Below are 22205 nucleotides of genomic sequence, written 5' to 3' on the forward strand. Positions count from 1 at the left end.
AGACTCACAGAATGTTTTGGGTTGGAAGGGACCTCTAAAGAGAATCTAGTTCCAACCTCCCTGTCATGGGAAAGGGACAGCTTCCACCGGACCGTGTGGCACAAAGTCCCATCCAGCCTGATGATCTGAACACTTCCAAGGAAGATGCATCCACAGCTTGCTAACAGGCAACCAGTTGTACGATGACATAACAATGTCAAAATCCTAATGACATTTTAGTGCACAGCATCAGGAGAATGAAACCACAGATAAAATAAACACTGAAAACAAAGCAAAATAAAACCAGAAATGACAGTACCCATAAATACATTACAATAGGAGCTGTGCCTTTAATGAGCCACGTTATGAGTCTAATGCAGAAGCTGGGAAGTTCATTGCTTCTGAAAAACTTTATTTCATCAGTTTTCTGAGAGCATCCTTGATATCCTGGTTCCTCATGCTGTAGACGAGGGGGTTCAGTGCTGGAGGCACCACCGAGTACAGAACTGCCATCACCAGGTCCAGGGATGGGGAGGGGATGGAGGGGGGCTTCAGGTAGGAAAACATGCCAGTGCTGACAAACAGGGAGACGACAGCCAGGTGAGGGAAGCACGTGGAAAAGGCTTTGTGCCATCCCTGCTCAGAGGGGATCCTCAGCACGGCCCTGAAGATCTGCACATAGGACAGCACAATGAAAATAAAAGCACTAAATGCTAAACAAAGACAAACCACAAGAAGCCCAGCTTCCCTCATGGAGGAGTCTGAGCAGGAGAGCTTGAGGATCTGGGGGATTTCGCAGAAGAATTGGTCCACAGCATTGCCTTGGCAGAGAGGAAGAGAAAATGTATTGGAAGTGTGCAGGAGAGCATAGAGGAAACCACTGCCCCAGGCAGCTGCTGCCATGGTGGCACAGGCTCTGCTGCCCAGGAGGGTCCCATAGTGCAGGGGCTTGCAGATGGCCACGTAGCGGTCGTAGGCCATGATGGTGAGGACAGAATACTCTGCTGTCATCAAGAAAAGAAACAAAAATACCTGGGCTGCACATCCCCAGTAGGAAATGGCCCTGGTGTCCCAGAGGAAATTGACCATGGCTTTGGGGACAGTGGTGGAGATGGATCCCAGATCAAGGAGGGCGAGGTTGAGGAGGAAGAAGTACATGGGGGTGTGGACGCGGTGGTGGCAGGCTACGGCGGTGAGGATGAGGCCGTTGCCCAGGAGGGCAGCCAGGTAGATGCCCAGGAAGAGCCCGAAGTGCAGGAGCTGCAGCTCCCGCGTGTCTGCGAATGCCAGCAGGAGGAACTCGGTGATGGAGCTGCTGTTGGACATCTGATCCCTTTGCTCATGGGGTTCTGCCAAAGGAATAAGCCAACTCACAGGTTAGGACTGCTCCAATCCAATCTCTTTCCACTCCTTGCCCTCCAGTCCCACAGCATCACCCCAAAGCACATGGCCACTCACCTTCCTTTCAGCACCCTTGTGCACCTCCGTGGCTGGAGCCCTGCTTCATGCTGGCTCAGGGCACTGTGAGAAGCAGGGTCTCTTCTCCTGAAGGACTCAGCCCCACTCTACATTGGCTGCCCCGTTGGAAAGGTGCTGAGATACTCCAAAATTCATCATTTACCTCTCATGTCACCTACTTGCAATGCAGAAGGGCTTCTCAGCACCTTGCAGCAGAAGAAGCTCCTGGGTGTGCTCTAAGAGGTTGCCTGCAGAGAGCCAGCTCGCTGCCCAGCCCCACGCACCGTGCTGTCAGGTCCCACGGACGGAGGTGCTCCGAAGGACCAGGGCTGGACAAAGCTGCACGGCAGGACCTGCACTGCTGTGTGTGAGCTGCCGCAGGGAGTGAGGGGCAAAGCAAGGGCAGCGTGGGCAGGGAGGGAATGGGGGAGCTCCCCAGCACTCCTGCTGACTGGGGACAGGGCAGACAGACTGCACTCGGGAGCTTCTCCTCCTCGGGCTCCAGCTGCCAAGGAGGTGACTCAAGCCAGGAGCCCATGGCCTTGGTGACAGAGGCTCTGCTGGCTCGGAGAGGACAAGGACTTGCGCCAGCAAAGGCCTCTGCACTGCAGGGGCAGGGGCAGGGAGGTGCCTGAATCTTCCTGCCATGGTGTTTGTGGTAGCAGCCCCCTCTTCCCCCCGTCTGCTACCTGGGGCTGACCCTGCAGGCGGCTCTCTCCCTGTCCCCACCTCTCCTCCCTGCCCATGCTCACATACATGCCCTGGATGCTGACCCTACAGTGGGAAAACCCTGCTCTGGAGCACGTCCTCCTCCACACCAGAGAAACTGGGAGAGTCCTGATGGGTGCTCCAGGCTGTGGGACATGCCAGCTCTACCAGACACTCACCTACACCACCCCGCAGCCAGAGACTTACCGTGTGAAGGCTGGTGAAGATTCCTCCTGCAGTGAGCTCGCAGTTGTCCTCCCACCCTACGCTGCCTCTCACCTCTCTCTCTGTTTTCTCCTCTCCCCTTGTCCCCTGCAGGCAGAGCCCCCAGCCCTATTAGTGAGCTGCTCCTGGGCAGAGCTGTCTCTCTGCAGCTCTGCTCGCTTGCCATAAGCTCCCTGTGTCCCAGGAGCCCAGCCCAGCCCAGCAGCAGAGGCTCAGCCCAAGGCGTCACTTGCTCTGCCCCTCTTGCATCCCTCGAGACGTCCCTGGGGCTGCAGGGCTGATGGCTCCTGCAGGCAGCACAGTCCCTCCTGGGGCACCTACTTGGAAGCAGACCGACGCAGTCCCTCTCTGCCCCTCTCTGCACACTGGACAGACTGATTCCTGCAGCAGGAGTTGCCCTGCCAGGTCGCGGTGATCTATGGAAGGCGTCAGCGTTCCCCCCCTGGAACCCCCTGTTCCTGCCCCAGTGTCAGGCAGGATGTGGGCAGCGGCAGGCAGGGATCCCGTGGTGCAGGGCAGCGGTTCAGCTCGGCCAGTGCTGCTCTCTCAGCTCTCATCAGTGGCCCTGAGGCTGGCAGCTCCCTTTCTGCAGCCCACAGACCCCCAGCAGCTGGGATCCCTCTTGCCTCTGCTCGGTGCAGAGACAGTGGGTGCCTGCGGGCCAGCCCCTTCCCTGAGCTCCCCCTGGGTCAGCAGGTAGGGAGGGGGGCAGTCATTGCTCACACGCACACCAAGAAACAAACCAACCTTGGTGGCATTGGAGGTGCCAGGAGTGGTCCCATCCTTGTGCATGTGTCTGGCCCTTCTAACGGGGCACAGATGGGACACCCCCGCCTGCCTGAGCATCAGCTGCAGGGCGGTAGGGAGAGGGCCATTTGTCCAAGTGAGATGGCACCAAACGTTGAGGGCATTCAAACCTGCCCTGGGCACTTATTTCCTTGGAGCAAAGCCATTGCTCACGGGGGTCCTGGGCTCTCTTTAGATGGAGCACTAAAGCAGTGGTTGGAGGGTCAGACTCAGACAGTCAGTGGATCATACTCGGCCTGGAGACCAGTAATGAGTGGAGAACTGCTGATTGTGGGACCTGCTCATGCAGGACTTTATCAGTGAGCTGGGGGAGGCGACAGAACCCGGGATAAATTGCAGAATGAGGGAAGAACCTGCTGGAAACTCTTGTGATGTCATTTTGACTGAAGTGATGTGGTCGATATAAACACCCCCTTGCAAGCACACTAAAAAGCAGGATCGGCTCCACATGCTGTGGCCTGACTAGAGGCCCATCTGATGCGGTATCTGCTTGGAGCTCCCAGCACTGGGAGATACAAAAGATTTGATATATTCCTATGCCCTGTTCAGGGATGTTAACAAAACTGCTGTCTTTTCTGAGAGAACATGTTCCTTTCACATTGGACCGGAAAGAACCAGCACCCCTTGGTGCACTGTAGCACCCTGACATGGTACTTGATGAGGAAATGCCAGGGAAATTCAAGTCCCTTGTAAGAGATGAAGTCATTCTTCTGGAGATGTCCATGGGTTGCTTGAACAACACTTGGACCACTTTTTCACCACATTTGTAACCCTCACCACAATGTCACCACCACCAGCTTCTCCTGTGATGCTCTGATGAGTCTTATATCCTGAATAACCTGCGTGTGTCTTTTACAGCACCACCAGAGCTATGAGCTCCTTGCCACATCTCAGGAGTTATTCCATAAGTGTCCCCATTCTGTGACAGCACGAGGGGCTCCAGTTCCCCCTGCCTCTTCCTGGCTGAGGGCATTGGTGCACGTTTGGGCAGCTGTACCTCAGCTGTGGCACCAGGGCCAAGCACGGACCAGTAATGGGACACCCTTTTACAAAGAGCCCGGGAACCCCTGTGAGCAATGGCTTTGCTCCAAGGAAATAAGGATTGTTTTTTGGTGTGCGTGTGAGCAATGACTGCCCCCCTCCCTACCTGCTGACCCAGGGGGAGCTCAGGGAAGGGGCTGGCCCACAGGCACCCACTGTCTCTGCACCGAGCAGAGGCAAGAGGGATCCCAGCTGCTGGGGGTCTGTGGGCTGCAGAAAGGGAGCTGCCAGCCTCAGGGCCACTGATGAGAGCTGAGAGAGCAGCACTGGCCGAGCTGAACCGCTGCCCTGCACCACGGGATCCCTGCCTGCCGCTGCCCACATCCTGCCTGACACTGGGGCAGGAACAGGGGGTTCCAGGGGGGAACGCTGACGCCTTCCATAGATCACCGCGACCTGGCAGGGCAACTCCTGCTGCAGGAATCAGTCTGTCCAGTGTGCAGAGAGGGGCAGAGAGGGACTGCGTCGGTCTGCTTCCAAGTAGGTGCCCCAGGAGGGACTGTGCTGCCTGCAGGAGCCATCAGCCCTGCAGCCCCAGGGACGTCTCGAGGGATGCAAGAGGGGCAGAGCAAGTGACGCCTTGGGCTGAGCCTCTGCTGCTGGGCTGGGCTGGGCTCCTGGGACACAGGGAGCTTATGGCAAGCGAGCAGAGCTGCAGAGAGACAGCTCTGCCCAGGAGCAGCTCACTAATAGGGCTGGGGGCTCTGCCTGCAGGGGACAAGGGGAGAGGAGAAAACAGAGAGAGAGGTGAGAGGCAGCGTAGGGTGGGAGGACAACTGCGAGCTCACTGCAGGAGGAATCTTCACCAGCGTTCACACGGTAAGTCTCTGGCTGCGGGGTGGTGTAGGTGAGTGTCTGGTAGAGCTGGCATGTCCCACAGCCTGGAGCACCCGCCAGGACTCTCCCAGTTTCTCTGGTGTGGAGGAGGACGTGCTCCAGAGCAGGGTTTTCCCACTGTAGGGTCAGCATCCAGGGCATGTATGTGAGCATGGGCAAGGAGGAGAGGTGGGGACAGGGAGAGAGCCGCCTGCAGGGTCAGCCCCAGGTAGCAGACAGGGGGGAGAGGGGGCTGCTACCACAAACACCATGGCAGGAAGATTCAGGCACCTCCCTGCCCCTGCCCCTGCAGTGCAGAGGCCTTTGCTGGCGCAAGTCCTTGTCCTCTCCAAGCCAGCAGAGCTTCTGTCACCAAGGCCATGGGCTCCTGGCTTGAGTCACCTCCTTGGCAGCTGGAGCCCGAGGAGTCGAAGCTCCCGAGTGCAGTCTGTCTGCCCTGTCCCCAGTCAGCAGGAGTGCTGGGGAGCTCCCCCATTCCCTCCCTGCCCACGCTGCCCTTGCTTTGCCCCTCACTCCCTGCGGTAGCTCACACACAGCAGTGCAGGTCCTGCCGTGCAGCTTTGTCCAGCCCCAGTCCTTCGGAGCACCTCCGTCCGTGGGACCTGACAGCACGGTGCGTGGGGCTGGGCAGCGAGCTGGCTCTCTGCAGGCAACCTCTTAGAGCACACCCAGGAGCTTCTTCTGCTGCAAGGTGCTGAGAAGCCCTTCTGCATTGCAAGTAGGTGACATGAGAGGTAAATGATGAATTTTGGAGTATCTCAGCACCTTTCCAACGGGGCAGCCGATGTAGAGTGGGGCTGAGTCCTTCAGGAGAAGAGACCCTGCTTTTCACAGTGCCCTGAGCCAGCATGAAGCAGGGCTCCAGCCACGGAGGTGCACAAGGGTGCTGAAAGTAAGGTGAGTGGCCATGTGCTTTGGGGTGATGCTGTGGGACTGGAGGGCAAGGAGTGGAAAGAGATTGGATTGGAGCAGTCCTAACCTGTGTGTTGGCTTATTCCTTTGGCAGAACCCCATGAGCAAAGGGATCAGATGTCCAACAGCAGCTCCATCACCGAGTTCCCCCTGCTGGCATTCGCAGACACGCGGGAGCTGCAGCTCCTGCACTTCGGGCTCTTCCTGGGCATCTACCTGGCTGCCCTCCTGGGCAACGGCCTCATCCTCACCGCCGTAGCCTGCCACCACCGCGTCCACACCCCCATGTACTTCTTCCTCCTCAACCTCGCCCTCCTTGATCTGGGATCCATCTCCACCACTGTCCCCAAAGCCATGGTCAATTTCCTCTGGGACACCAGGGCCATTTCCTACTGGGGATGTGCAGCCCAGGTATTTTTGCTTCTTTTCTTGATGACAGCAGAGTATTCTGTCCTCACCATCATGGCCTACGACCGCTACGTGGCCATCTGCAAGCCCCTGCACTATGGGACCCTCCTGGGCAGCAGAGCCTGTGCCACCATGGCAGCAGCTGCCTGGGGCAGTGGTTTCCTCTATGCTCTCCTGCACACTGCCAATACATTTTCTCTTCCTCTCTGCCAAGGCAATGCTGTGGACCAGTTCTTCTGTGAAATCCCCCAGATCCTCAAGCTCTCCTGCTCAGACTCCTCCATGAGGGAAGCTGGGCTTCTTGTGGTTTGTCTTTGTTTAGCATTTAGTGCTTTTATTTTCATTGTGCTGTCCTATGTGCAGATCTTCAGGGCTGTGCTGAGGATCCCCTCTGAGCAGGGATGGCACAAAGCCTTTTCCACGTGCCTCCCTCACCTGGCCGTCGTCTCCCTATTTATTAGTAATGTGATTTTTGCCTACTTGAAGCCCCCCTCTATCTCCTCCCCATCCCTGGACCTGGTGATGGCAGTTCTGTACTCGGTGGTGCCTCCAGCACTGAACCCCCTCATCTACAGCATGAGGAACCAGGAGATCAAGGATGCCATTAGGAAAGTAATGCCATAGACATTTTTTTAAGAGCTAAAGCTTCCCATCTGTCTCCAGAAATTGTTCCCTGCAAACGCCATATTGGGCCAGGGCTTTGTTTATTCACTGCATTACTGTTGTTATTTCTCCTTATCATTTTCCCGCACAAATGATTGGATTTGTCTCACTACATCTGAGGAACTGACCTGCTCTTTTGCACCTGGAGGCTGTGGAAAAGTCTGTCTAACATGGGCTCAGACCTGACTTTTTGTACCATCTCTGTAGTAAAATGGGCTCTCTCATGTGCACTGGGCTGGGCTCTTCTTCCTAAGCTGGTGCCAAAACTAATAGGACCCCAAAAGGGCCTTTTTATCCATGTATTTGGGAGCACAAAACTCGTTGTCTCGTCATGACCTGCTAGAGACAGGTTTGGATTTAGGATTTACGTGACAGTGACTAGTGGCAGTGGAGATGGTGAGCGCCACTGGGGGACATATCCAGGGTTTTCCTAAATGGCATGGAAGACACCCATCCATCAGGAGGACAATATGGGAAAAGAGGGAATCTGCAGGGGACACATGTGCCTCAGGTGGGCAGTGAATGGCTCTCCACAAAGTGAGAGATCACTCCAGGTGTGCTCACTTCTATGAAAATCACTCGATCCAGGTATCCCCAGGCAAACGGGGACTCTGTGGTTGCTGGGGAGGCAGTGGGGACCCAGCGGAGGGATGGGAGGCTGGAGAGGGATTCACATCACTCTCACTGGTGTATCACTGCCTGGATCTAGAGGCACGCCTGGAATATCTAATGCCCTTGGAAATGCTCCAAAGTCCCTCCAAGCACTTTTCACCTCCATAGAGCCCTGGTGGGCTCTGTGAGCAGTAGTGATACCCACCTGGCTAGGTCAGCTTCCCAGCCTGACGAGCACAGCCAGCGTAGGGTCACTGCAGGGTCCTTCTGCTGTCCAGAGGCTGCTGCATGGCACAGGCTGCTCACAGCTCCACATCACCACCCTCAGAACATTTATGAGTGGATTTTTGAAGAAGATCGAGGCACCGTGTACCTGAAAGGGAAGGAGAGTGTGCTTTTTGTTTTCTACTGCTGGCTGGTGAGGTGAGAATTTTGAGATGGGAACTCTCAGTTCTGAACACGGTGCTGAATCTCCAGACCTCTTCCACTGAGAGGTGAAAAAATCTGGAAGTATCCGAAGAAAACACCCGAGCCTTAGAGAACCTATAGCAACTTTCCAGGTTTAGCAGGGTTGCTCTCACCTGCTGCATAACCCCTGTATAAACAGCAGTGCTCCTGGACCATGCCCTGCTGCTAGGGGAGTCTGCAGGGCAGAGCTGAGCACACAGCAGGTGGGATGGGGTCTGGGAGCACAGACAGGGAGAAGACGTGGGCACAGAGACACAGCTCCCAGCAGGGGCAGCTCCAGGGAGTGGGAAGGAGCAGCTCCCAGCAATGCTGGGGTAAGGGGGATTGAGGCACCTCCCTGTCATCCCCTGCAGTCCAAACACCTGGAGCAAACCCTGGTCTCCTTTCCAAGCCATCAGAACTTCTGCCATTAAGGCCATGGGGATGAGGTTATGAATTCATTGCTCCACAACCCAAGAAATAACAGAAATTCCCAATGCTTGATTGTCTCTCCCTGTCCTGGCTTTCTTTGGCATCGCCATATTACTCCATGGAACCCTTTGAGTCCTTGCTGCTCTTTCGCTTACCACTTAACTAGTTGGGCTAAGGGAACTGGGACTTCAGCTGAAGATCAAAACCCGACGCTGTTGGTCTTGCAAGGCTGCAGGCCCTCCTCCCTGCCCAGAAAAAACAAACAAACAAACAAAAAATCGGCAAAGCTGATCTGGACACTGAGAGCCCAGAGGTGGAATGGCTGCCCCGCCCTTGGGGATGGAGATGTCCCACCACCATAAATGTCACCAGAGCTGAAAGAACACACGCACACACTCTCTAGATTCACACACACATTCACAGATCCTCTGAGCATCACCATGGACGCTTGTGTCCTCTTGGGGCTCCTGCCCAGGTCCCAGACCCTCTGCAGCAACCCTGCAGCACACAGGATATGAGGTGGGGTGGTTGGCATCACCAGAGGATCGACATTCAGGCCTGGGACTGGTGCAGCAGCCTTGGTGCCAGGCTTGGGTACAGAGATTTAGTTGCTGCAGCAGAAATTGTAGAAGGGCCCTTACCTTCATTTTTCACCTCATTTCAACTTTGCAATTTCCTGTTTCATTTTTGCATCCTGAGCTACGGCCTATTCACAGCAAACAGCTGGAAGGAGCTGAAATGATACCCAAACAGGCATCTCCGAGAAGACCGCCCTTGCACTTGTTCACCTCAAAGCAAAAGCTTTCGGAGCATGATAGAATCATGGAATCACTTAGGTTGGAAAAGATCTCTGAGATCATCAGGTCCAACCGTTAACCGTGCACCCATTAACCTTTAACTGAGAGCCTTCTCTCCTTTGGCTTCTGGTTCCAGTTGCTTGTGGCAGCGTGTGGCAATCCCAGCCCTGACTCCAAAGAGTTGGGAATTTTTTCTTGTACCCCTTGAGGAGAGCTGAGCCGTGGGAGTGTTGGCATGGAGCACCCTGGCCAAAATCGGCCATCCGTGCAGTGTCAGGACCCGAGGAGGGCTGGCTGTGGGGAGCCTGGCCTCGGCCCAGGATCAGGAAGGGCCCGGGCTTGTGTGTGGCTGTGGCACAGCCAGTTTGAACAGGGGCTTCTCAGGTGAGCGCTGTGCAGGGTCGCTGCCGCGCTCACAGCCCTTCTGTCTGCTCCTGCTGCGCTGCTCCCCAACTCCCTTCCCCTGCGTTCCCTGCATGGTGGGCACAGTCTGGCTGACCCCCAGCACCGAGGACCCTCACGGTTACTTCTCGATCAGTCACAAAGTCCTGCTGTGGGTTCCTGGGTATTGCTGTACATAAGACCCGGACTGCTGTGCTGTATTATTCAATATTTATTGAAACTGTGGCCTGGGCTGCACCCTGGGGGGGCCTGCCCCAGCCCTTGGAGGAGGGTGGGGGGGGCCGTGGAGGTGATGTCTGTGTCCACGAGGACTGGGGGGTACTGGGCCGGTCGCGCGCCTTCCATTGATCTGGTGCCGGGCGTGGGGGCCGTGGAGGCCGGGCTGGTGGCAGGCGGGCCGGTCTTCCAGGCACTGATGGTGGCCGCTGGCGTCGGGCCCGGCTCTCAGGCATACCACGGTGGTCAGGCCGCCTGTACGGGCTCACGGAGCGGCTGCGGGTGTCAGTCTGCGCTGCCTGGGCTGCGGCGAGGCACCTGCGGAGACAGGAACTTCCTGAGGCTGTGCTGCAGCTGCGGTGCCAGGCGAGTGCAAGGCAGCGGGGTGCAGGCACCCGGCTGTGCGTCAGCTGTGGGCACACAGTGCTCTGTGCAGAAAACGGGGTGCCCTGTGCCCTCGGCTGGGACTCTACTCCCCTCCACATCCTACCCCAGCTCGTCTCCTCCCCAGCGCCTCGCCAGCCATCCTGACCTGCCTGCTCTGCACGTGCTGTCCCAGCAAGAAGACCTGGCCCCTGCAGAGACAGGGGTCCAAAGCCGGGCTCAGCACGGCCGGGTCACCACAGCCACCGACTGCCCTTCCCCAGAGCGCCTGGCAAGGACCAGCACTCAGCTCCCTGCCCGGCCCTGGCCCTGGCCCAACAAGGTGACAGCCTCGGCTCACTGTTCGGTGAGGTGCTGCCCATCCGCTCTTTGGGATGTGTAATTAAACACACAAGCCCTGTCTGTGCTGAAGATGCACGCTGGCAGCGCTCAGGTGCGGCTGTGACACACTGAGTGCCCCTCTCCAAGGCAATGCCCGCAGCTGGCAGGGCTCATCCCCATGCTCCCAGTAGCTGGCACACCTTGGCTGAGGCGGACACCTGCAATTCAGGGCATCCCAGAACAGGATGCCTTGTGCTGGGGGGCAACTGGCACTGCTGTGCTTCTCTCTCTGATGGCACTCTCTCTCAGCTCCTGCATTTCTCTTCCTGACCTTGCTTTGCCTACGGCTGTCCCTGGCTCTGCTCTTGCTGTGGAAGGGCCAAGCTTGGCTAAGACCAGCAACAGAAAAATGGGCTCCCGAACAGAATGCCCAGGAATTAGAGGCCACCTAAAACACTGGACAGCAGAAATTTCAGAAGAGTCTGGTCAAAAACTAACTGCTCACTTCACAATACGCTAATGACAACTGCTTCCTGGCTGGCAGCAGCCATATAATAATGTTGACAAAGATACGGTAAAGAATTTGGGAGGGGGAGAGGAGGAGAGGGAGCGGGGGAACAACAACTCACTGATTTTTCTGCCTCCAACGCCGGATAAGCACGCAGCACGTAACTGTCACAAGCAGGAGGGGAACCAAGAATGCCGCAGCGCCTTCTATGCAGTAACTTTGGAAATTTTGGGGTTTTGCTGTGTTTGCATTGTTCTCCCCATCCACGCCTGGAAGAACAATTGTGGACATTGCTGTGTCCTGTGCGCTACTGGTAATCTCACAGGAGGTCTGACATTGCCAGGAAGTGTTCTTTTTCATTTGGATAACATCTTTGAGCAAGTGAAAATCCTCAGGCCGCAATGCTTCCCGAGGTTCAGCAGAAGCTGGGGAATCTGCCAAAGTCACTGCAACTCAATGCACTCTGGAGCCTCCCTTTTGCCTCTCAGCTTTGTTTACCCTCCATCCTTTGTTTTCCCTGCCATAATGCTGAGAGCCCAGTGTCTCAGGTTTGCTCCCCCAGCTCTTTGGAGTTCAAAAAGTTCTTAGGTGCTTGCCCACCTTCGCTGCTTGAGGCACACTCGGAGCCTTAGGGACAAAACTGAACAAAATTTGGGAGCCCAGGAGAGCCAGGGAGGCAGTGCCCCATCTGCACTGGGTCAGGGCATCACTCTGGGTCTCAGCTCACAGGAGGGTGTCCCGTTTCCCATCGTCTGCTCAGTGGGCTTCTCATGGCCTCGTTCCCCCAAGAGAAAGGTTCCAAAATCCCTGGGAACTGGGTGCGCTGGGAGGTGACCCCTCTGTAACCACAGCCACAGAACTTTGTGAGCGTCTCTCCGCTGCACTGCTGTCACAGCCCGGGGAAGACAGCCATCCTCAGGGAGCCACTCCTGCCTTCCTCTGCAACACTTGCTGCCTACTGACACTCTTGGGTTTGGCTGTTCACATGAGGTGCAAGAGCGGGTACCAGGGCAAGAACCTGCACACGCATGCTGGTTCTGGTTGGTGACAGCGGATGACCAAGAAACAGCCTTTACCTGGTCTAGCAGTTGCCTGTGTTGCCTCTGTTCTTTTGCCAGGGAGCAGCAGCGTGCGACCACTTCCTTGCCAAAGCACCTTCTTCGGCACAGTCTCTCGAACCATCCCTTTAGGAAGAAAGCAGGACAGTGTGACTATAAGGAACTGCTCCTCCTTGAACCGTATTGTGGGCACAGTTGCAAGCACACACCAGTTGCTGCTGGCTGGATACCAAAGTTTTCACGGAACAGCTTGGACCAGTTATGGTAATGCTGGGCTAGCAGCTGCCCCTGAGAGGTGGCTTGACCCACAAGCGGCAGCAGAGGCTCTCGGCCGTCTCTGGCGTTCACCAGTGCCTGCTAAGTGTGAAACTGAGTGTCTCCGTTCTGATCAATCCCTTCCTGCTGTGCAGGTTACGGTGTGTCCACACATGGATTTAGAACCTCAGCTTCCCAAGTCTTATGGCGGACAGAGTGAAATATACCCACCAGGTGCTGCCTTCTCTAAGTCCTTTCTGATTTTCTCTATGATGTGAGAGGACAACAGGGAAGGTTTTATTCTTTCAGCTTTATCCTTTGCTCTTAGAGGACCTGTACAGAAAGTAGTAAGTTAACTTTGGCACCAGTGCAATTTGGAGAACCAGGGCTTCGTTTGTGAAGTCAGTGAAATGACTACCCACCCCTGGGATACCAGCTGGGCTCCAGCGCAGGAAGCAGCCGAGGATCTGGCAAAGCCCTCCCTGGGGACACTTCTGCAACCAAAGACCCGTGAGAAGTTTCTGTCACATCGACACCTACATCAGTAGCTCTATGGCAGTGCCCCGTTTACACTGGGTCAGGGCATCACTCGGGGCCTCAGCTCACAGGAGGGGTCCCGTTTCCCACTGTCTGCTCAGTGGGCTTCTCATGGCCTCGTTCCCCCAAGAGCAAGGTTCCAAAATCCCTGGGAACTGGGTGCGCTGGGAGGTGACCCCTCTGTAACCACAGCCACAGAGCTTTGTGAGCATCTCTCCGCTGCACTGCTGTCACATGCTGTCACAGCCCGGGGAAGACAGCCATCCTCAGGGAGCCACTCCTGCCTTCCTCTGCAACACTTGCTGCCTACTGACACTCTTGGGTTTGGCTGTTCACATGAGGTGCAAGAGCGGGTACCAGGGCAAGAACCTGCACACGCATGCTGGTTCTGGTTGGTGACAGCGGATGACCAAGAAACTGCCTTTACCTGGTCTAGCAGTTGCCTGTGTTGCCTCTGTTCTTTTGCCAGGGAGCAGCAGCGTGCGACCACTTCCTTGCCAAAGCACCTCCTTCGGCACAGTCTCTCGAACCATCCCTTTAGGAAGAAAGCAGGACAGTGTGACTATAAGGAACTGCTCCTCCTTGAACCGTATTGTGGGCACAGTTGCAAGCACACACCAGTTGCTGCTGGCTGGATACCAAAGTTTTCACGGAACAGCTTGGACCAGTTATGGTAATGCTGGGCTAGCAGCTGCCCCTGAGAGGTGGCTTGACCCACAAGCGGCAGCAGAGGCTCTCGGCCTTCTCTGAGGCTCACCAGTGCCTGCTAGGTGTGAAATTGAGTGTCTCCGTTCTGATCTATCCCTTCCTGCTGTGCAGGTTACGGTGTGTCCACACATGGATTTAGAACCTCAGCTTCCCAAGTCTTATGGCGGACAGAGTGAAATATACCCACCAGGTGCTGCCTCCTCTAACTCCTTGATGATATCCTCTACGATGTCAGAGGATGTTGGGGAAGATTTTCTTAGTTCAGCGTTTTCCTTCGCTGTTAGAGGACCTGAACAGAAAGTAGTAAGTTAACTTTGGCACCAGTGCGATTTGGAGAACCAGGGCTTCGTTTGTGAAGTCAGTGAAATGACTACCCACCCCTGGGATACCAGCTGGGCTCCAGCGCAGGAAGCAGCCGAGGGTCTGGCAAAGCCCTCGCTGGGGACACTTCTGCAACCAAAGACCCGTGAGAAGTTTCTGTCCCATCGCCATCTACATCAAGAGCTCAGTAGGAGAGCATACCAGGGGTCGTGCCTTGACAGGGCACACGCACGTGCCGGTCTATACCCTCCCAGCTGCAGAGATGCCTGGCTGACATTTGGGCTTTGAGCTGGCAGCTCTCAAAGGAAGTCAAAAGCCACAACTTACCCAGGCCATCTCCCAGAGCTTCAGTCCTGGAACCCATCTGGGAACCTGGATCACCTTCTCCTTCGGTCCCATCTGTAAACACAAGTGGAGTCCCTCCTGTGAACTATGTCAATATACTCCTTCTGACCAGAGTGACAGAGAATGCAGTTCAAAGAGGGGACTGCTCCACGGCACTCGTCTCTCCCTGCCACTCAAGAGCATCTTGCAAACAGTTGCTGGGTGCCTGCAGTGGCACCGTGCTGGTACAAACTAAGCATGCGTGGAGCTGCCCGGAGAAGGGCCGTCCCCGTGCCCACCCCAGATCTCAACTCAAGCGCAAGGTGCCTGCTGGCTCTGCGGCACCTAGATGCTCCTTCCTTCCGCTGACTTACCTGGCAGATTAACCTGAGGCTCGTGGTCCACATCAGGCTGAGGTGTCGAGTAGCCAGTGCCTGCGAGAACTGCTGCAATCAAGCACAGAAGAGAAATGTTCCCCTTGCGTGGTGTGATCTACCTCTTCCTTAGTGACCTGCAGCGACTGGAGGGGGCTCAGGCAATGATGTGGGACCCAGACACGAGCCAGGATTTCCAAAGCCGCAAAGGGGCCTGCTGAGCTGTAGGCTCCCTCTTGGCCTCTTCCCAAATCCTCTCTCGAGGCTGTGCGCAACAGCCCGCAGGGACCACGCCGCCAAAGATGTGGCCCCTCAGGTGTTTCTTACGGGAAGATCTCTGCTGGCCACAAAGGAAGACCCCACTGCAGGGGGAGCGTGCAGACCCCAGGAAAAATGATCACCCATGTTTGTCATGGAGAAGCCCCCTGGCCAGTGAGCAGCTGAACCCTTGCTGAGCTAGCTCAACAAACCGTTAACAAATAGCAAGGAAATGAACACTGACAACTTACCACCTGTGGGACCCATACTGGCAGGCTCAGGAGCAGGATTCCATGGAGGCACTTGACCAGTACTGCCTGTGGGCACAAGTGGGATCAGACACAGGTAAGGGGAGCTTCCATTGCCTCTTGGGGCCTGCCTCTTCCTCAGTGACCGGGAGGCACTGGCTGGGGGTCAGGTAATGACATGGCCCAAACAGGAAGAAAAGCCTGGGTTCCTCCCTCTCTATGGAGAGGGGCAGGGGTGGCATCTCTCCAAGTGAAGAAATATTCAGGGCTCATTTGTGCAAGCCTCCTCAAGGCACATACCCACTTGGAAGACTCTGAATAAAGTATTACAGCCCATTAGCCATCTTCCTTCAAGGAAGCACACTCGCAACGTACCTCGGGGATCCTCCTGAGGCTCCAAACAAGGATCCAGCTGAGAAGCTGGATATGGAGAACCAGCATCGTCATCTAAAATCAAGCAGAGATGAGAGAAGTTCCCATGGCACGCTGTGCTCTCCCTCTTCCCCAGCACCCTGCAGTGACTGAAGGGGCTGAGGCAATGTCATGGGACAAAGATTGTTGTGGTTTAGCCCGGCTGGCAGTCAAACACCACACAGCCGTTCGCTCACCCTCCCCCCTCCCTCTCCGGGATGGGGGAGAGAAACGGGAAAGTGAAGCCTGTGAGATGAGATAAAGACAGTTTATTAAGACAGGGAAAAGAATAACAACAATAATAATAATAATAATAGTATTAATAGTAATAATGTGTACGAAATAAGTGATGCACAATGCAATTGCTCACCACCCGTTGACCGATGCCCAGCCTATCCCCGAGCAGCCGGCCACCCCTCCACCCCGGCTAGCCACCCCTATATATTGTTCAGCATGACGTCAGATGGTATGGAATACCCCTTTGGCCAGTTTGGGTCAGCTGTCCTGGGTCTGTCCCCTCCCAGCTTCTGCTGCATCCCTAGCCTGCTCGCTAGCAGGACAGAGAGAGGCTGAAAAGTCCTTGGCTTGGTGTAAGCACTGCTCTACAACAATTAAAACATCAGCATGTTATCAGCGCTCTTCTCATCCTAATCCAAAACATAGCACCCTGCCAGCTACTAGGAGGAAAATTAACTCTGTCCTAACTGAAACCAGGACAGATATCCACCCCTTATTCCATACCATTTATGTCATGCTCAGGTTACACTCTTTCCAATACTTTCTAATTAATCACCATTTTCATCTATGATATATAGCAACCATGGTAGCGGTGACATACAGTGTTATATGATAATTAACATATTATAATTCAACTCATGGGCTATTCTCACCCAGTATTAGGTCCCCTTGAGGTACACACCGGACCTCCCCATTCTCTTGCATTACCCACCAAGTGCATCCAGGTCCCCGAGCAAAAGCAATCCCACGAATGGGCTTGCCTTTTCCTGAGGCGGGAGTAGCCCAGACTGTCTTACCCAGCATGTTTCTTACGTGCACTACAGGAACTTTATCCCCTTCTACAGTGCGTAACAGGTTTGATTGGGCAGGTCCAGCTCGGTTGGCAGATCCTCTAGTATTGACTAACCAGGTGGCCTTTGCCAGATGTGTTTCCCAATTTTTGAATGTCCCAGCACCCATTGCTTTCAGTGTAGTCTTTAACAGTCCATTGTATCGTTCAACTTTCCCGGAGGCTGGTGCATGATAAGGGATGTGATACACCCACTCAATACCATGTTCTTTGGCCCAAGTGTCTATAAGGTTGTTTCGGAAATGAGTCCCATTGTCTGACTCAATTCTTTCTGGGGTGCCATGTCGCCATAGGACTTGCTTTTCAAGGCCCAGGATAGTGTTCCGGGCGGTGGCATGGGGCACAGGATATGTTTCCAGCCATCCGGTGGTTGCTTCCACCATTGTAAGTACGTGGCGCTTGCCGTTGCGGGTTTGGGGGAGTGTGATGTAATCAATCTGCCAGGCCTCTCCATATTTGTATTTCAGCCATCGTCCTCCATACCAGAGAGGCTTTGACCGTTTGGCTTGTTTAATTGCAGCACATGTTTCACAATCATGAATAACCTGTGCTATAGTGTCCATGGTCAGGTCCACCCCTCGGTCACGAGCCCATCTGTATGTTGCATCTCTACCTTGATGGCCTGAGGTGTCATGGGCCCATCGGGCTATAAATAATTCACCTTTATGTTGCCAGTCCAGGTCCACCTGAGCCACTTCAATCTTAGCAGCCTGATCCACCTGCTGGTTGTTTTGATGTTCTTCAGTAGCCCGATTCTTGGGCACATGAGCATCTACATGGCGTACCTTTACAACCAGGTTCTCTACCCGGGCAGCAATATCTTGCCACAATGCAGCAGCCCAGATGGGTTTGCCCCGGCGTTCCCAGTTGTTCTGCTTCCATTGTTGTAGCCACCCCCACAGGGCATTTGCTACCATCCATGAATCAGTATAGAGATAGAGAACTGGCCACTTTTCTCGTTCAGCAATATCTAAGGCCAGCTGAACGGCTTTCACTTCTGCAAACTGACTTGATTCACCTTCTCCCTCAGCAGCTTCTGCAACTCGTCGTGTAGGACTCCATACAGCAGCTTTCCATCTCCGATGCTTTCCCACAATACGACAGGACCCATCAGTGAACAGGGCATATTTCTTCTCATTTTCTGGTAGCTTGTTGTACAGTGGGGCTTCTTCAGCACGGACTACCTCCTCCTCTGACGATATCCCAAAGTACTTGCCTTCTGGCCAGTCCATAATCACTTCCAGGATTCCTGGGCGACTGGGGTTTCCTATTCGAGCCCGCTGAGTAATCAGTGCAACCCACTTGCTCCATGTAGCATCAGTTGCATGATGTGTAGAGGGGACCCTTCCTCTGAACATCCAACCCAGTACCGGCAGTCGGGGTGCCAGGAGGAGCTGCGCTTCAGTACCGACCACTTCCGAAGCAGATCGAACTCCCTCATATGCTGCCAATATCTCCTTTTCGGTTGGAGTATAGCGGGCCTCAGATCCTCTGTATCCCCGACTCCAAAACCCCAGGGGTCGACCTCGAGTTTCCCCAGGTTCTTTCTGCCAGAGGCTCCAGGTGGGGCCATTCTCCCCGGCTGCGGTGTAGAGCACATTCTTTACATCTGGTCCTGTTCGGACTGGCCCAAGGGCTACTGCATGAACTATTTCTTGTTTAATTTGTTCAAAGGCTTGTCGTTGCTCAGGGCGCCATTCAAAAGCATTCTTCTTACGAGTTACTTGGTAGAGCGGGTTTACAATCAGACTGTAATTTGGAATATGCATTCTCCAAAACCCCACGACACCTAGGAAAGTTTGTGTTTCCTTCTTGCTAGTTGGTGGAGACATAGCTGTTATTTTGTTGATCACATCCATTGGGATTTGACGACGTCCATCTTGCCATTTTATTCCTAAAAACTGGATCTCTCGTGCAGGTCCTTTAACTTTATTTTGTTTTATGGCAAAACCGGCCTTCAGAAGGATTTGGACTATTTTCTTCCCTTTCTCGAAAACTTCCTCTGCAGTGTCACCCCACACAATGATGTCATCGATGTACTGCAGGTGTTCAGGAGCCTCCCCCTGCTCCAGCGCAGACTGGATCAGACCATGGCAAATGGTAGGGCTATGTTTCCACCCCTGGGGCAGCCGATTCCAAGTATATTGGACTCCCCTCCAAGTGAAAGCAAACTGTGGCCTGCACTCTGCTGCTAGAGGGATGGAGAAAAATGCATTAGCAATATCAATTGTGGCATACCACTTGGCTGCCTTTGATTCCAGTTCGTACTGGAGTTCTAGCATGTCCGGCACTGCAGCACTCAGTGGTGGCGTGACTTCGTTCAGGCCACGATAGTCCACTGTTAGTCTCCACTCACCATTAGACTTTCGCACTGGCCATATGGGACTATTAAAAGGTGAATGGGTCTTGCTGATCACTCCTTGGCTCTCCAGTTGACGAATTAGCTCGTGGATGGGAATCAGGGAGTCTCGGTTGGTGCGATATTGCCGCCGGTGCACAGTTGTGGTAGCGATTGGCACTTGCTGTTCTTCAACCCTCAGCAACCCCACAACAGAAGGGTCCTCTGAGAGACCGGGCAAGGTAGACAACTGTTTAATGTCCTCTGTCTCTAAGGCAGCTATGCCAAAAGCCCAGCGGAACCCTTTTGGGTCCTTGAAATATCCTCTTCTAAGATAGTCTATGCCAAGGATGCACGGAGCATCCGGGCCAGTCACAATACGGTGCTTTTGCCACTCATTTCCGGTTAGACTCACTTCAGCTTCCAATACAGTTAACTGCTGGGATCCCCCTGTCACGCCATAAATACAGATGGGCTCTGGCCCTTTACAGCTGGATGGCATTAGAGTACATTGTGCACCGGTGTCTACTAGAGCCTTATACTTCTGTGCGTCAGACGTGCCAGGCCATCGAATCCACACAGTCCAATAAACTCGGTTGTCCCTTTCCTCCCCCTGGCTGGAGGCAGGGCACCTCTAGTCCTGGTCAGAATCTTCATTTCTGTGTTTAAAAGACTGCCTGCTAGAAGTTGGAGCAGCAAACTTTTCAGAGAACCCCTTTCTCCCGATTGTTTTCTTTTGCAACTCACGTACCCGTGCCTCTAGGGTCTCAGTAGATTTTCCATCCCATTTTCTCATGTCCTCTCCATGGTCACGTAAGTAAAACCACAGGGTGGTGCGGGGTGTGTACCCACCATATTGTCTTCTTTGCATGGATGCACGTTTACCCCTAATAGCTGAGACGCTGGTTTGTACAGGTGGGGAAGAAAATACACTCTCTTTAAGTTGCTGGACCTCTTCAAAAAGTTTCTCCAAAGTATTCTCTTTTAGTTGGTGGCCACTGGTTTGTTCAGGTGGGGGGGAAGATAAATTCTCTTTAAGTTGGTGGAACTCTTCAGAGAGTTTCTCCACAGCCGAGACGCAGGCCTGTAGGGAAGAGGAGAGATTTCCTTCGTACTCCCGGAGTTGTTTAGCCATGTCACCCACTGTGGGATCTTCACCGTTTTTCCAGGTTATTATTGCCAATGTGCTGGCCCATGTTGATGGTGCATTCCGTACAAACTTCCGCCATATGGGTCGAGTACACTGGACTTCATCTGGATCTGTGGATGTTTGTGCATCGTTTAAGTCCTTATAAATTACTTCCCGTACGGCTAATTCCCTCAGGTACTGAATTCCCTTCTCCATGGTGGTCCACTTGACTGGTACACATACAAGTTCTTCCTTGTAGGGATACCTTCCCTTCACAGCTAACAGGAGACACCTCCAGAGGCTGTGAGATCGTGCTCCATCTCCAATTGCTTTGTCAATGCTTGCATCTCTAGCAAGGGATCCCAACCGCTTGGCTTCCCTGCCCTCTAATTTCACACCATTGGCTCCAGTGTCCCAGCACCGGAGCAGCCAGGTGACAAGCTGTTCACCTATACAGCGACCAAAATCTTTTCGCACATCTCGTAGCTCACGCTGGTATAGGGTTCGGGTAGTTACTGTTGACTTACTGACATCCTCATCCTCATCTTCATCCTCCTGCACACTTGATGGCCCAGCCTCGTCTTCTCCAGACCCAGACTTAGCAGAAGACTTTCTGCGTTCTAAACGACCTGCGTCTCTATACCACTTTTTCACCTTTTCTACAGGGGCAACTTGCACTGCTACAGCTCGCCTCTCCGACCCAGCCACAGGGTCTGCCACAGGGATTGGAATACCCTCTGCAGGGTCAACTTGCACTGCTACAGTTCGTTTCTCCGACCCAGCCACAGGGTCTGCCACAGAGGTTGGAGTACCCTCTGCAGGGGCAACTTGCACTGCTACAGTTCGTTTCTCTGACCCAGCCACAGGGTCTGCCACAGGGGTTGGAGTACCCTCTGCAGGGGCAACTTGCACTGCTACAGTTCGTTTCTCTGACCCAGCCACAGGAGTGGGAATGGCTGCGGGAGCTGGAGCCGGAATGGCTGCGGGAGCTGGAGCCGGGACGGCTGCGGGAGCTGGAACGGCTGCGGGAGCTGGAGCCGGGACAGCTGCGGGAGCTGGAGCCGGGACGGCTGCGGGAGCTGGAACGGCTGCGGGAGCTGGAATGGCTGCGGGAGCTGGAGCCGGGACAGCTGCAGGAGCTGGAGCCGGAACGGCTGCGGGAGCTGGAGCCGGGACGGCTGCGGGAGCTGGAGCTGGGACGGCTGCGGGAGCTGGAGCTGGAGTGGCTGCAGGAGCCGGGACTGGAACGGCCGCAGGGTCTGTCACTAGGTTGATAGTAGCATCAATTGCAGCTCGATAGGCACAAGCCAGACCCCAGCACGCCACAGTGATTTGTGTCACTTTGGAACTGCCAGAGTCATGACAATGCTTTTTTTCAAGCATTCTACCAGTTTTTTAGGATTTTGCAGTTGTTCAGGGGTGAATGTCCAAAACACTGGAGGTGCCCACTGCCCTAGAAACCTGCCCATATCCTCCCACACTCCCTGCCACTCGCAAATATCCCGCCTCAAGACAGATCTCCGGATGAGATTCCTAAGTAGTTGTTTAACCTTAAACAAAACCTGAAGCGCATTCAGGAGACATAACAACAAGAACATGCTGGTCTGAGTATCCCAAGGATATCCAACATCTTGGAGAGCTACCGTAACTAGCTCGGGGGATAAGAGGGTGGTGAATGAGGAAGGGAGAGTGAACAGGTAGGAAAAAATATCTTCCCCTGTCCCCTCCAGAGACTGACTCCCTGATGAAAAAAGGCAATAGGTGTAATTGCTAATAGTTTCTGAGATATGGTTTCCGAAGTATAGAGTCGACGACAGTGCTGAGTACAAATACCAGGTTAGAGTCATGACCAGATACCTCATCATTTCATAAGCCATCGTTACACCACACAGTACCATAACAATCTTAAACCAGGGCCCGGAAAGGGTAAACAGCACGACAGGGAGCACATACAGAAAGTAACTTGCTATAAAACTCAATTTGGGAAACAGGCACAGCAG

General features: G+C 54.3%; 3 protein-coding genes across 38 annotated transcripts in view; 1 reads left to right on the forward strand and 2 right to left on the reverse strand.

The window, feature by feature from the left end:
• Positions 1-390: 390 nt before the first annotated feature.
• LOC121063070 (olfactory receptor 14C36-like) lies at positions 391-960 on the reverse strand. Its single transcript, XM_040543405.1, has one exon. It carries the CDS (start codon positions 958-960, stop codon positions 391-393), a length of 570 nt encoding a protein of 189 aa, XP_040399339.1.
• Positions 961-6429: 5469 nt separating this feature from the next.
• LOC121063050 (olfactory receptor 14C36-like) lies at positions 6430-6999 on the forward strand. Its single transcript, XM_040543344.1, has one exon. The coding sequence runs from the start codon at positions 6430-6432 to the stop codon at positions 6997-6999; it is 570 nt and encodes a 189-aa protein (XP_040399278.1).
• A 2925-nt stretch (positions 7000-9924) lies between these two features.
• LOC121063051 (flocculation protein FLO11-like) overlaps positions 9925-22205 on the reverse strand; it is a 114271-nt gene continuing 101990 nt past the window's right edge. For 28 of the 36 annotated variants that reach the window (XM_040543381.1, XM_040543349.1, XM_040543371.1 and 25 more), the window contains 4 exons: positions 13903-14004; positions 12234-12341; positions 11279-11426; positions 9925-10262 (listed from right to left, as the gene is read on the reverse strand). In XM_040543381.1, the coding sequence (XP_040399315.1) occupies positions 9929-10262; positions 11279-11426; positions 12234-12341; positions 13903-14004 (692 nt within the window). In that variant the 3' untranslated portion in view covers positions 9925-9928. Of the gene's footprint in view, positions 10263-11278; positions 11427-12233; positions 12342-12693; positions 12804-12892; positions 12965-13434; positions 14005-22205 lie in introns of those variants that run through there. The other 8 variants (XM_040543354.1, XM_040543347.1, XR_005815804.1 and 5 more) reach the window with 8 other exon arrangements.

The sequence above is a fragment of the Cygnus olor genome, unplaced genomic scaffold (assembly GCF_009769625.2).
Source record: "Cygnus olor isolate bCygOlo1 unplaced genomic scaffold, bCygOlo1.pri.v2 S100, whole genome shotgun sequence".
NCBI classification, from domain to species: Eukaryota; Metazoa; Chordata; class Aves; order Anseriformes; family Anatidae; genus Cygnus; species Cygnus olor.

Excerpts from the sequence above, each read along its gene's own strand:
- LOC121063070 (XM_040543405.1), bottom strand. The coding sequence starts at position 960 with ATGGCCTACGACCGCTACGTGGCCATCTGCAAGCCCCTGCACTATGGG.
- LOC121063050 (XM_040543344.1), top strand. The coding sequence starts at position 6,430 with ATGGCCTACGACCGCTACGTGGCCATCTGCAAGCCCCTGCACTATGGG.